At 45.7% G+C, this 14,453-nt stretch overlaps 1 protein-coding gene across 3 annotated transcripts in view; it reads right to left on the reverse strand.

Moving 5' to 3' along the window:
• The window catches only part of LOC129868200 (long-chain-fatty-acid--CoA ligase 6-like), a 105,734-nt gene that overhangs the window by 19,072 nt on the left and 72,209 nt on the right, over positions 1-14,453 (reverse strand). For all 3 annotated transcript variants that reach the window (XM_055941959.1, XM_055941957.1, XM_055941958.1), the window contains 4 exons: positions 11,496-11,613; positions 7,083-7,147; positions 6,436-6,537; positions 6,050-6,149 (listed from right to left, as the gene is read on the reverse strand). In XM_055941959.1, coding sequence (XP_055797934.1) covers positions 6,050-6,149; positions 6,436-6,537; positions 7,083-7,147; positions 11,496-11,613 — 385 coding nt within the window. The remainder of the gene's footprint in view (positions 1-6,049; positions 6,150-6,435; positions 6,538-7,082; positions 7,148-11,495; positions 11,614-14,453) is intronic.

Consider the following 14,453-nt stretch of genomic DNA (forward strand, 5'->3'; position numbering starts at 1 on the left):
GGAAGGAGGAAAGTGTAACGACAGAGAGAGGCTCTCCCTTCCTCCCAAACCAACTGAGCTAAGCTCATTACCTCCAGCATAAGGTGAAGGTGAGCCCTAACCTGATTCCTCTGTGTGTGCGCGCGTGAGTGAGTGAGTGAATGAGTGAGTGAGTGAGTGAGTGAGTGAGTGAGTGAGTGAGTGAGTGAGTGAGTGAGTGAGTGAGGGAGTGAGTGAGTGAGTGAGAGAGAGAAGCTAGAGGGATTGTGTGTCTAAAACACAACACAATAAAACAGAATTCTCTAGTCTAAGGACAACTGTTCAGGAAGGGAAGGACGAGTGTCTCAGCTTATGAGCTTCATCTATAGCAGGGATGTATATAATATATATAATAAATATAGATTATCTTTTTGGATGGGTATCGATCCGAGGGCCTTCAAAACCCACGGCCGCCTGTTGCCCATCTCAGATCTATAGGTAGGATGTGTTTCATACTAGTTGTTAGCAGCAGGTAGCCTAGTGGTTAAGAGCGTTGGGTCAGTAAATGAAAGTTTGTTGGTTCGAATCCTAAATGACTCAAATGTAACATCATTTTTTTAACACAACTGGACCCCAAAAAAGTATCTAAATAACTGGTCCATGAAACTAAAGAAATGTTCCTTTTAAAATAAAAGGAAGAGTCTCAGATCTAGTGCTATAGGTTAATAAAGAGTAGACGGGGCAAAGTAAGGCATGTGCCAACACAATAGGTTTCGGTGCGTTGGTATACACCTGTATAGCATAACCCCGGCCTAGTTATAGAATTACACCAGCTCACAACAAGCTCCAGCAGCCAGTGGCATGTATTCATGGTAGCCTAGGACAACAAAAACTAAAAATGTGCACTGTATGAGTCATAGACCTTTTAGGCAACATGAAAGAGGAGGATGGCATTGGCGTTTCTCTACAAGTAGGGTGAGTCAACATGTTTTTTCTATTTGCACACACACACGCACGCACGCACGCACACCACACACAGAAATCAGCACTATGGACAGCCACATCATATTTAGCTTATGTTGATTGGACTAAATAGTTTTTGATATCTTTTAGTTGTCACTGTATTAGACTAAGCAGAGGTGATTAGATAATGTTGAAATGTTGAAGTTGAAATGGTTCTGGAATGGTGGAGGCAGATCCTGTTTTCTTTGCGACTTGCGGTAACTCTCTGTGGTTCTAAATCAATAGTTGTTTAGTAGTCAGAAAATGTGGGGAACATTAACTTATCATGCTGTAAGTCATTTAACTGTTTGTTACATGCAATTTGCATTGTGGACTCCACCAGACAGATGTTGCTCTCTGGTTTTGTGATGAAACAAAGGTGTGGTTGAATTTATTCTGCCACTGTGTGTTCTTACTGTCTCTGCCTTAGGCCTATATATCACAGTTGCAAGGCATATGAACGGACAGGTTGTAGAGAAAACGACGCAATTATAACATTTAACATTTAACATTTAAGTCATTTAGCAGACGCTCTTATCCAGAGCGACTTACAAATTGGTGCATTCACCTAATGACATCCAGTGGAACAGCCACTTTACAATAGTGCATCTAAATCTTTTAAGGGGGGGCAGAAGGATTGCTTTATCCTATCCTAGGTATTCCTTGAAGAGGTGGGGTTTCAGGTGTCTCCGGAAGGTGGTGATTGACTCCGCTGTCCTGGCGTCGTGAGGGAGTTTGTTCCACCATTGGGGTGCCAGAGCAGCGAACAGTTTTGACTGGGCTGAGCGGGAACTGTACTTCCTCAGTGCTAGGGAGGCGAGCAGGCCAGAGGTGGATGAACGCAGTGCCCTTGTTTGGGTGTAGGGCCTGATCAGAGCCTGAAGGTACTGAGGTGCCGTTCCCCTCACAGCTCCGTAGGCAAGCACCATGGTCTTGTAGCGGATGCGAGCTTCAACTGGAAGCCAGTGGAGAGAGCGGAGGAGCGGGGTGACGTGAGAGAACTTGGGAAGGTTGAACACCAGACGGGCTGCGGCGTTCTGGATGAGTTGTAGGGGTTTAATGGCACAGGCAGGGAGCCCAGCCAACAGCGAGTTGCAGTAATCCAGACGGGAGATGACAAGTGCCTGGATTAGGACCTGCGCCGCTTCCTGTGTGAGGCAGGGTCGTACTCTGCGGATGTTGTAGAGCATGAACCTACAGGAACGGGCCACCGCCTTGATGTTGGTGGAGAACGACAGGGTGTTGTCCAGGATCACGCCAAGGTTCTTAGCGCTCTGGGAGGAGGACACAATGGAGTTGTCAACCGTGATGGCGAGATCATGGAACGGACAGTCCTTCCCCGGGAGGAAGAGCAGCTCCGTCTTGCCGAGGTTCAGCTTGAGGTGGTGATCCGTCATCCACACTGATATGTCTGCCAGACATGCAGAGATGCGATTCGCCACCTGGTCATCAGAAGGGGGAAAGGAGAAGATTAATTGTGTGTCGTCTGCATAGCAATGATAGGAGAGACCATGTGAGGTTATGACAGAGCCAAGTGACTTGGTGTACAGCGAGAATAGGAGAGGGCCTAGAACAGAGCCCTGGGGGACACCAGTGGTGAGAGCGCGTGGTGAGGAGACAGATTCTCGCCACGCCACCTGGTAGGAGCGACCTGTCAGGTAGGACGCAATCCAAGCGTGGGCCGCGCCGGAGATGCCCAACTCGGAGAGGGTGGAGAGGAGGATCTGATGGTTCACAGTATCGAAGGCAGCCGATAGGTCTAGAAGGATGAGAGCAGAGGAGAGAGAGTTAGCTTTAGCAGTGCGGAGCGCCTCCGTGATACAGAGAAGAGCAGTCTCAGTTGAGTGACTAGTCTTGAAACCTGACTGATTTGGATCAAGAAGGTCATTCTGAGAGAGATAGCAGGAGAGCTGGCCAAGGACGGCACGTTCAAGAGTTTTGGAGAGAAAAGAAAGAAGGGATACTGGTCTGTAGTTGTTGACATCGGAGGGATCGAGTGTAGGTTTTTTCAGAAGGGGTGCAACTCTCGCTCTCTTGAAGACGGAAGGGACGTAGCCAGCGGTCAAGGATGAGTTGATGAGCGAGGTGAGGTAAGGTAGAAGGTCTCCGGAGATGGTCTGGAGAAGAGAGGAGGGGATAGGGTCAAGCGGGCAGGTTGTTGGGCGGCCGGCCGTCACAAGACGCGAGATTTCATCTGGGGAGAGAGGGGAGAAAGAGGTCAGAGCACAGGGTAGGGCAGTGTGAGCAGAACCAGCGGTGTCGTTTGACTTAGCAAACGAGGATCGGATGTCGTCGACCTTCTTTTCAAAATGGTTGACGAAGTCGTCTGCAGAGAGGGAGGAGGGGGGGGGGGGGGGGGGAGGATTCAGGAGGGAGGAGAAGGTGGCAAAGAGCTTCCTAGGGTTAGAGGCAGATGCTTGGAATTTAGAGTGGTAGAAAGTGGCTTTAGCAGCAGAGACAGAAGAGGAAAATGTAGAGAGAAGGGAGTGAAAGGATGCCAGGTCCGCAGGGAGGCGAGTTTTCCTCCATTTCCGCTCGGCTGCCCGGAGCCCTGTTCTGTGAGCTCGCAATGAGTCGTCGAGCCACGGAGCGGGATGGGAGGACCGAGCCGGCCTGGAGGATAGGGGACATAGAGAGTCAAAGGATGCAGAAAGGGAGGAGAGGAGGGTTGAGGAGGCAGAATCAGGAGATAGGTTGGAGAAGGTTTGGGCAGAGGGAAGAGATGATAGGATGGAAGAGGAGAGAGTAGCGGGGGAGAGAGAGCGGAGGTTGGGACGGCGCGATACCATCCGAGTAGGGGCAGTGTGGGAAGTGTTGGATGAGAGCGAGAGGGAAAAGGATACAAGGTAGTGGTCGGAGACTTGGAGGGGAGTTGCAATGAGGTTAGTGGAAGAACAGCATCTAGTAAAGATGAGGTCAAGCGTATTGCCTGCCTTGTGAGTAGGGGGGGAGGGTGAGAGGGTGAGGTCAAAAGAGGAGAGGAGTGGAAAGAAGGAGGCAGAGAGGAATGAGTCAAAGGTAGACATGGGGAGGTTAAAGTCACCCAGAACTGTGAGAGGTGAGCCGTCCTCAGGAAAGGAGCTTATCAAGGCATCAAGCTCATTGATGAACTCTCCAAGGGAACCTGGAGGGCGATAAATGATAAGGATGTTAAGCTTGAAAGGGCTGGTAACTGTGACAGCATGGAATTCAAAGGAGGCGATAGACAGATGGGTAAGGGGAGAAAGAGAGAATGACCACTTGGGAGAGATGAGGATCCCGGTGCCACCACCCCGCTGACCAGAAGGTCTCGGGGTGTGCGAGAACACGTGGGCAGACGAAGAGAGAGCAGTGGGAGTAGCAGTGTTATCTGTGGTGAGCCATGTTTCCGTCAGTGCCAGGAAGTCGAGGGACTGGAGGGACGCATAGGCTGAGATGAGCTCTGCCTTGTTGGCCGCAGATCGGCAGTTCCAGAGGCTACCGGAGACCTGGAACTCCACGTGGGTCGTGCGGGCTGGGACCACCAGGTTAGGGTGGGCGCGGCCACGCGGTGTGAAGCGTTTGTATGGTCTGTGCAGAGAGGAGAGAACAGGGATAGACAGACACATGGTTGACAGGCTACAGAAGAGGCTACGCTAATGCAAAGGAGATTAGAATGACAAGTGGGCTACACGTCTCGAATGTTCAGAAAGTTAAGCTTACGTTGCAAAAAATAAAAATAAAATACAAGATCTTATTGACTAAAGTGATATAGTACTGCTGGCTGGTGAAGTAGCCTGGCTAGCAGTGGCTACGTTGTTGAAAGTGAAGCTGGCTAGGTAACCTCGACAATTTCACTAAATTTCTCTAAACTACACAATTATCATGGATACAAGGACAGCAAAGACAACTAGCTAACACTACGCTAATCAAGTCGTTCCGTTGTAATGTAAGTTACTACAGTGCTGCTATTCGGTAGAAGTTGGCTAGCTAGCAGTGTTGGCTAGGTAGGAGGACGGCAGCGCGGCAGGCGAAAAATAGCTGGCTAGCTAACCGATAATTACTCAAAGCTACACAATTATCTTAGATACAAAGATAGCAAAGAAAACTATGTAGCTAGCTAACACTACACAAGTCAAGTCGTTCCGTTGTAATGTAATCGTTTCTACAGTGCTGCTAATCGGTGGCTAGCTGGCTAGCTAGCAGGGTTGACTACGTTACGTTGCGTTACGTTAGGGCGAGAATACCTGGCTAGCGAACCTCAGCGAACCTTGATAACTACACAATTATCACCGATACAAAGACGGCTATGTAGCCAGCTAAGTAGCTAGCTAAGATCGAACAAATACAAATCAAAGATAGCAAAGACAACTGTGTAGTCAGCCAACACTACACTGATCAAGTCGTTCCGTTGTAATGCACTCGTTTCTACAATGCTGCTATTCGGTGGCAAGCTGGCTAGCTAGCAGTGTTGGCTACGTTGCGTTACGTTAGGGCGAAAATAGCTGGCTGGCGAACCTCAATAACTACACAATTATGTTTGATGCAAAGACGGCTATGTAGCTAGCTAAGATCAAACAAATCAAACCGTTGTACTGTAATGAAAATGAAAATCAGACCGTTGTACTATAATGAAATGTAATGAAAAGTTATACTACTATTCGGTAGACGGTGGACGTTTACTAGCTGCTGGGCAGATAGCAGTGTGGACTACGATAGACGACGGAATACGATAATTACGCGATTATCTTTTATACACAGACGGCTAAGTAGCTAGCTAAGAAGAAATTGCTAAGGTTAGACAAATTAAACCGTTGTACTATAATGAAATGTAATGAAAAGTTATACTACCTGCAGAGCGAATGCAAATGCGACCGCTCGCTCCAAACCGGATGTGAAGGGTTTGGGTTTACAACCTATTACACATAGGTTGTAATATGGATTTTTTTTCCTGGATTGGCTTCCCTGGTGATTTTAACCACGCACCGCTAATACCAGCAGTACAATTACTGTAAGGCTCTGTCCCAAATGGATCCCTATTACGTTACCTATGTCGTGCACTACATTTGACCAAGGCCCATAGAGGTGAATGCCATTTGGGACACAGAAATCTGAAATCTGCTAGTCTTACCAGTGTTGATGATGTAGCGTATGGCATCAGGCCCTAGTGTGTCATACAGAGGCACCACCACCATAGAGTAGGTGTAGCAGGCCAGCTCCGAAATGATCCACTGCAATTAGAGACAGACAGGTCAAAAGGAGGCCAGGGCACCGTTGCCATAAAGAGCAATAAAAAAAAAGCCTCTACAAAGGGAGTTGGAGCTGTTAACCTTTATATCATGTCAGAACATTTGTGAATCAGTGTCTTGTCCCAAATGGCACCCTATTCCCTATATAGTGCACTACTGTTAATAGGGGTCTGGTCAAAAGTATTGCACTATGTAGGGAATAGGGTGCTGTAGGGAATAGGGTGCCATTTGAGACACACATAATGTCTCGCTTTGACGATGACCTCACCTCTGGCCTGTTCTGTGCAAACACTCCGATGAACTGATCTGGGCTCGGCGTGCAGCCCTGGCTCAGCAGCCCTGACCCCAAGTACTCCGCCCGGGTTGTGACCTGGAAGTGGAAATGAATGGGCAGCAGCTGAGCGTATGTTGAAACAAGAAATATGCCAGTATAATTGATTTTCTTAAAGCTTGTTAGCGCTATACTCTCCTCAACTGTCATGATGTCATAGATCAAATATTGGAGCGGAGTGTTTTTGCAACTCCAGAATCCTTCCAGCTGCAGCATTCCAACGCTGAAGTGTTTATACGCTTCCTAAATAAATCCCTCTCAGTAACATTGAAGAGAAAATACCATGAATAGAATGCTGAAAATAAATCCATCCGGTTTTGTTAATGAATGTATGTTACAAAGTCCAGTAGTTCAGTGCAGTGGTACAGAAAGCTTTAGTGTAAATCACCTTGAAATACACCTGTGTTTCTACAGATGTTTTACAAGCAGCAGACGTAGGGGGTACTGTAAACTGAGCATCTGTTGATCAACCACATGACACATCCAAGTGTAATACAAAGCACAAGGACTGAGTTACATACAGAGCTATAGATTGCTCTTGTGCTTCAGTGTTCTGCACAGAGGTAGTTCTACTCTGTGCTTACCTCTTTATAGGACAGCCACTTGTAAGGCTTGTCGGGTAGCCGGGAGCCTAAGCAAGGTCCATCACCTAGAGGCAATACAACAACAGGACGAGTCAGTGAATTTACAAAAACACAGAAACCCCCAAAGGATCACATGACTGACACTCATCGTGACCATGCATGTACAGTCTCTGTTCCTCTATCGATTCCTCTTTAGCAGTCTTTTTACTGGCTACTAACTACAATTGTTCCTCAGCATTATGTTGGAATCAGTCAGTTAGTCAGTTATAAGACCGTCTGCTAAATAACTAATATGTAAATGTAACTATATTTAATTAGTCAGTCAGTCAGTCAGCTAGTCAGTCAGTCAGTCAGTTAGTCAGCTAGTCAGTCAGTCAGTCTGTCATGAGACCGTCTGCTAAATGACTAAAATGTAAATGTAACTATAGTCAGTCAGTTAGTCAGCTAGTCAGTCAGTCAGTCAGTCAGTCAGTCAGTTAGTCAGCTAGTCAGTTAGTCAGTCAGTCAGTCAGTCAGTTAGTCTGTCATAAGACCGTCTGCTAAATGACTAAAATGTAAATGTAACTATAGTCAGTCAGTCAGTCAGTCAGCTAGTCAGCCAGTCAGTTAGTCAGTCAGTCAGTTAGTCAGTCAGTCAGTTAGTCAGCTAGTCAGTTAGTCAGTCAGTCAGCTAGTCAGCTAGTCAGTCAGTCAGTTAGTCAGCTAGTCAGCCAGTCAGTCAGCCAGCCATTCAGTCAGTCAGCTAGTCAGCTAGTCAGCCAGTCAGTTAGTCAGTTAGTCAGTTAGTCAGCCAGTCAACTAGTCAGCCAGTCAGTTAGTCAGTTAGTCAGCTAGTCAGTCAGTCAGTTAGTCAGTTAGTCAGCTAGTCAGTCAGTCAGTTAGTCAGTTAGTCAGCTAGTCAGTCAGTCAGTCAGCTAGTCAGCTAGTCAGTCAGTCAGTTAGTCAGCTAGTCAGCTAGTCAGTCAGTTAGTCAGTCAGTCAGTCAGTTAGTTGGCTAGTCAGTCAGTCAGCCAGTCAGTCAGTCAGCTGGTCAGTCAGCTAGTCAGTCAGTCAGCTAGTCAGTCAGTCAGCTAGTCAGTCAGCTAGTCAGTCAGTCAGTTAGTCAGTCAGCTAGTCAGTCAGTCAGCTAGTCAGTCAGCTAGTCAGTCAGTCAGTCAGTTAGTCAGTCTGTCAGCTAGTCAGTCAGCTAGTCAGTCAGTCAGCTAGTCAGTCAGTCAGCTAGTCAGTCAGCTAGTCAGTCAGTCAGTTAGTCAGTCAGCTAGTCAGTCAGTCAGCTAGTCAGTCAGTCAGCTAGTCAGTCAGCTAGTCAGTCAGCTAGTCAGTCAGTCAGTCAGTCAGTTAGTCAGTCTGTCAGCTAGTCAGTCAGTCAGCTAGTCAGTCTGTCAGCTAGTCAGTCAGCTAGTCAGTCAGTCATTCAGCTAGTCAGTCAGTCAGTTAGTCAGTCTGTCAGCTAGTCAGTCAGTCAGCTAGTCAGTCAGTCAGCTAGTCAGTCAGCTAGTCAGTCAGTCAGTTAGTCAGTCAGCTAGTCAGTCAGTCTGTCAGCTAGTCAGTCAGTCAGCTAGTCAGTCAGTCAGCTAGTCAGTCAGCTAGTCAGTCAGTCAGTTAGTCAGTCAGCTAGTCAGTCAGTCTGTCAGCTAGTCAGTCAGTCAGCTAGTCAGTCAGTCAGCTAGTCAGTCAGTCAGCTAGTCACAGTTAGTGACTAACAGCTCGGCTATTAAAGAGTTTATCTGTACTTAAGATACTTTTTCTAAACTCTTAACACAGCAACACACCTACATCCCACAATTAGCCAGATAGTTTGTTTTCTGCTCAAAACCACATTTTGTTCACTAAATACCAACTCTGCATTTCAAAATGCAAAAAAACTTTGTTTACATACACTAACTCTATCAAAACACGGCAAACCCGACTCAATATTTAATCATTCTGTCACTAGCACATGTTTTCTATCCAAGAGGAACATATAGTCAATCATAGCACAACGACTTTCAAAATACTAACAGTTGATGGCATTACAAAAACTGCATTACTTTTCATGTTTCATACAATAGACAATATGAAATACACCGGTTTTTATAATTCAGTTTCCTTTTACTGTAAACCACTCTACATTTTTTGGTTGAGTGTCGTATGTGTGCCTTTTTGGCAACATACTATCTAAAAGTGAATGAGTCATCTTTACTTTATAGAATGTACAGTAGGAAAAAATAGTAAGTGACAGAATTGCTGCAGTAAAAGCTTTATTAGCAACATGAAATTGTGATCAACAAAAAATCCAACATGCATGGCCTTTGGTTCCAAATGTGTAAAAATAAAACACAATTACAGTAAAAAAAGGCACAGAAGGGAAAAAACACTAAAATGCACAGTCCTGTTCTAATCTATACGATCTTCAGCATTTGGCCACATGTTCTCGTCCACATCACATCTTATGTCGTCTCTCGCTATGCACCTTGGATAGAAACACTTGGCATGCCTGATCCACCCCTGGCAGTCTTCAGCTGAGATGTCTCTGCAGCCGGCATCCATGGCATCCAGGAGGGACATTTGGTAATGTGGCCGATAATCATACACTTTCAGGCAGAAAAAGAATCCTCAATGGCGTTGAGGAAAGGTGAGTAGGGAGGGAGGAAAAGGGAAATCATTCTTGGATGGGCTGCAAACCAGTTTGTGATTGCATGTGAATGGTGTAATGCTACATTGTCCCATGCAATCACAAATGTCCTCATGTTTCCTCCCTTTCTGCTTCTGGCACCAGTTGTTGGTGGAAGTCATCTAAACACAGCAGAAGGACTCAGCGTTGTAGGGACCAATCTGGCATTTCTACAGGACCAAACCAGCACTCCAGATTGCAGCACATATTGTGATATTTGCTCCTCTCTGACCCGGCACATCAACGGTGACCCTTTTCCTGATGACGTTTCTTCCCACGCGACGTGTTTTTGACAGGTTAAACCCTGCCTCATCTACATTAATTATTTAATGTGGGGTCTGGTTAGCCTCCAACTCCATGACTCTCTGAAAGAAATCAAACACAGTATGTGTAAGTGCTTTTCAGTATGTCCTATTGTATGTACTGTAACCCACACCATCACACCTCCTCCTCCGTGCTTCACGGTGGGAACCACACATGCGGAGATCATCCATTCATCATCCATTCCATTTACTCTGCTTCTCACAAAGACACGTGGTTGGAACCAAACATCTCAAATTTGTACTCATCAGACCAAAAGACAGATTTCCACCGGTCTAATGTCCATTGCTCGTGTTTCTTGGCCCAAGCAAGTCTCTTCTTCTTATTGGTGTCCTTTGGTAGTGGTTTCTTTGCAGCAATTCGACCATGAAGGCCTGATTCACGCAGTCTCCTCTGAACAGTTGATGTTGAGATGTGTCTGTTACTTGAACTCTGTGAAGCATTAATTTGGGCTGCAATTTCTGAGGATGGTAAATCTAATGAACTTATCCTCTGCGGCAGAGGTAACTCTGGGTCTTCCTTTCCCGTGGCAGTCCTCATGAGAGCCAGTTCCATCATAGCACTTGATGTTTTTTGCGACTGCACTTGAAGAAACTTTCAAAGTTCTTGAAATGTTCCGTCTTGAAGTAATGATGGACTTGTTTCTCTTTGCATATTTGAGCTGTTCTTGCCATAATATGGACATGGTCTTTTACCAAATAGGGATGTCTTCTGTTTACCACCCCTACCTTGTCACAACACAACTGATTGGCTCAAACACATAAGGAAAGAAATTCCACAAATTAACTTTTAACAAGGCACACCTGTTAATTGAAATGCATTCCAGGTGACTACTTATGAAGTTGGTTGAGAGAATGCCAAGACTGTGCAAAGACGTCATCACGGCAAAGGGTGGTTACTCTGAAGAATCCCTTTTTTGGTTACTACATGATTCCATATGTGTTATTTCATAGTTTTGATGTCTTCACCATTATTCTGCAGTATAGAAAATAGTTAAAAGAAAGAAAAACCCTTGAATGAGTAGGTGTGTCCAAACTTTTGACTGGTACTGTATGCACAGTCTAGTCTGTCTGCAGTCTGACTTTAGGCCTCACCTCAGATGCTACTTCCAATGCTCTCAGTTGCCATGGTAATCTAGATAGTACTTTATCCCCTCACCAGATAGACCACACAGACAGTGCACCAGCACTTTTTCAGACCACAGTGCCTGTGTGTGTGTGTGTGTGCTTGTGTGTGTGTGTGTGTGTGTATGTGTGTGTGTGTGTGTGTGTGTGTGTGTGCTTGTGTGTGTGTGTGTGTGTGTATGTGTGTGTGTGTGTGTGTGTGTGTGTGTGTGTGTGTGTGTGTGTGTGTGTGTGTGTGTGTGTGTGTGTGTGTGTGTGTGTGTGTGTGTGTGTGTGTGTGTGTGTGTGTGTGTGTGTGTGTGTGTGTTTACACACCGGCTATGTGGAGGCCTCTCTGGAACACCTCATACATGGTTTTGGCATCCTCGTGGTAGTGTGTCAGCAGATTATTGGGGCTGTCCCCCAGCATGGACCTGCGAACCCCATCTTCATGCTAGAGACAGACAGACAGACAGACAGACAGACAGACAGACAGACAGACAGACAGACAGACAGACAGACAGACAGACAGACATGAGGAGATAGACACAGACAGTGAGGCTAGGACACACACCAAAGTAACAACATGGCTATTTCTGGATGTAGTCCAAATATATATTCTAAATCCAAATCCTTATTCTCTAAGCTATGGGAGCCATTATTATTATTGTTATTATGCAAATTGCCAGCTTTTATAAATGCTTCAACAGGTAGAATACTGAAGCCTCAGGGCAGAAAGAGAAATTGGTTTATATGAATATCCATCTTTAGGCCTTACTCTGATTGAAGCCGGAGTGGTTGCTGACACCTAAGTCAGTCTATGATTGTTTATAAATCCATTTTAGACTGAAACAGTTGCTGGCCATAAAGTTAAATGAACGAGGCTTGCTAATTCTTAAAAGTCTAAGCCGTTGGTGACATTTGAATTGTTTTAAGATTGTTATACTATGGATCATTTAACTATTTGATTTAGAATTGTAGGACCCTTTTAGGTATAAAAATATATACAAAAATGATTTGATAAAACATTTAATTTAACCTTTACTACTATAGCCAAGAGAAACGCATTGAATAACACATTCATAAATGTATCATAAGAAACAAGGTTTTGAAGTGTTTGTCCTATATCTAGGAGATATGAGTAAGCCCAGGAAATAAGTATCTATCTATATATTTTTTTACACATATTTAACCCCTTTCGGGTAGGCACAAAACTACCTTCATACTTCCAGTAATTTCTTTCAACCAGTATCAGTTACCTTCAGACAAGTCCTGTGACACTTGTGGGGGTCGTAGAGAAAATCATGTTGGTGGAAGTCTCCCCTTTCCATATAGTTGGTCAAACCGTTCAAACGCTATAGAATTGTGGGATGTCTCATGGTCTGACAAACACCGCTCTAGCTCTGTCACCTTTCACCGCAGATACGGAAGTGTGACATCGGCTGACAGATTTTGATGGGCATTTATTTATTAATTATTGTTACTTAGATTGAGGGGGTTTAAATACCTTCCATTCCTCTCCTGATAAAATGAGTAAAGAGGCCATTGTGGTTTGTGGCAACTGGGCATGTGCATGAGAGTTACCCAGTATGAGAGCTACTCAAAGCAAGAAGGAAATTGCTAAAGAAAAAGAAGCAGTGGAGCTGAAACTGTACCTGAAAACTGTGTGTGTGTGTGTGTGTGTGTGTGTGTGTGTGTGTGTGTGTGTGTGTGTGTGTGCGTGCGTGCGTGCGTGCGTGCGTGCGTGCGTGCGTGCGTGTTTGCACGTGTGTGTGTGTGTGCGAGCATGTGTCTTCAGTTAATGTAAAACTACAGGGAGACTCCCTGCAATGAAAAGGGTTTCATTTTACAAATTCTGATTTGTCAACTGAAACTAGGCGGAGGATGTGCCTGAGTCAAGCGGGCGTAAATGAAATGTAATTCCCTTTTTCAGAATGAATCAAACCACCGTTTTCTTTCTTTCGTGCGTAAAGGCTCTACAAATCTGTTTCTTATGATTCATAAATACTTTCCTAAACCTAAATAACCTACAAGATCAGAGTATTTTTAAATCTACCAACAGGTGCTGAAAATGAGATGAATGTGTGTATTTAAATAGCTTTCTTTCATTGATTCCTGATATTCTGAACCCATTCTGTAACAGTCCTGACCTGTTTTATGTTGTTTTTATGTGTTTATGGTCAGGGCGTTAGTTTTGGGTGGGCAGTCTATGTTATTTGTTTCTATGTTGGTTTTGGTTTGCCTGGTATGGCTCTTGATTAGAGGCAGGTGGTTTGCGTTTTCCTCTAATCAAGAGTCATATTTAGGTAGGGCATTCTCACTGTTTGTTGGTGGGTGATTGTCTCCTGTGATGTCTTCGTTGTGTTCGATGTTATTCACTATCGGGGCTGTTTGGCTGTTCGTACGTTTCGATGTAACGTTCTTGTTCGTGAGTTTACGTTTGTCGATGTAAGTTTATGTTCAGGTTTCGTTCTACGTCGTTTTGTTATTTTGTAAGTTTTGAAAGTATTTTGTTTTGTTTCGTGTTGCCATCAGTTCATCATTTATAAATAAAGGATGGCTTATTTCCCTGACTCCGCATTTTGGTCTGAAGATCCTTCTCTCCTCACCTCATCTGAGGATGAGGAAAGCGACAGCCTTAACAGAATCACCCACCACCACGCTAAAACCAAGCGGCAAGGGAAAACGAAACGGAGTAGGGGACAGGAGAGAAAGGAGCAATGGACATGGGACGATGTTTTGGATGGAAAGGGTGTCTACACATGGGAGGAGATCCTAGCTGGTAGAGATCGCCTCCCATGGGAACAGCTGGAGGCACTGAGGAGAGCGGAGGCTACCGGAGAGAGGAACCGGAGCTATGAGGGAACGCGTCTGGCACGGAAGCCAAAAAAGCCCGTAAGTAATTCCCAAAAATTTCTTGGGGGGGGGCTAGGAGGTAGTGGGCCAAGGGCAGGTAGGAGACCTGCGCCCACTTCCCAGGCTTACCGTGGAGAGCGGGAGTACGGGCAGGCGCCGTGTTACGCAGTAGAGCGCACGGTGTCTCCTGTACGAGTGCATAGCCCAGTGCGGGTTATTCCACCTCCCCGCACTGGTAGGGCTAGATTGGGTATTGAGCCAGGTGTCATGAGGCCGGCTCAACGCGTCTGGTCTCCAGTGCGTCTCCTCGGGCCGGTATACATGGCACCTGCCTTACGCATGGTTTCCCCGGTTCGCCTACATAGGCCGGTGCGGGTTATTCCACCTCCCCGCACTGGTCGGGCAACCGGGAGCATTCAACCAGGTAAGGTTGGGCAG

Source organism: Salvelinus fontinalis, chromosome 13, assembly GCF_029448725.1.
Source record: "Salvelinus fontinalis isolate EN_2023a chromosome 13, ASM2944872v1, whole genome shotgun sequence".
NCBI classification, from domain to species: domain Eukaryota; kingdom Metazoa; phylum Chordata; class Actinopteri; order Salmoniformes; family Salmonidae; genus Salvelinus; species Salvelinus fontinalis.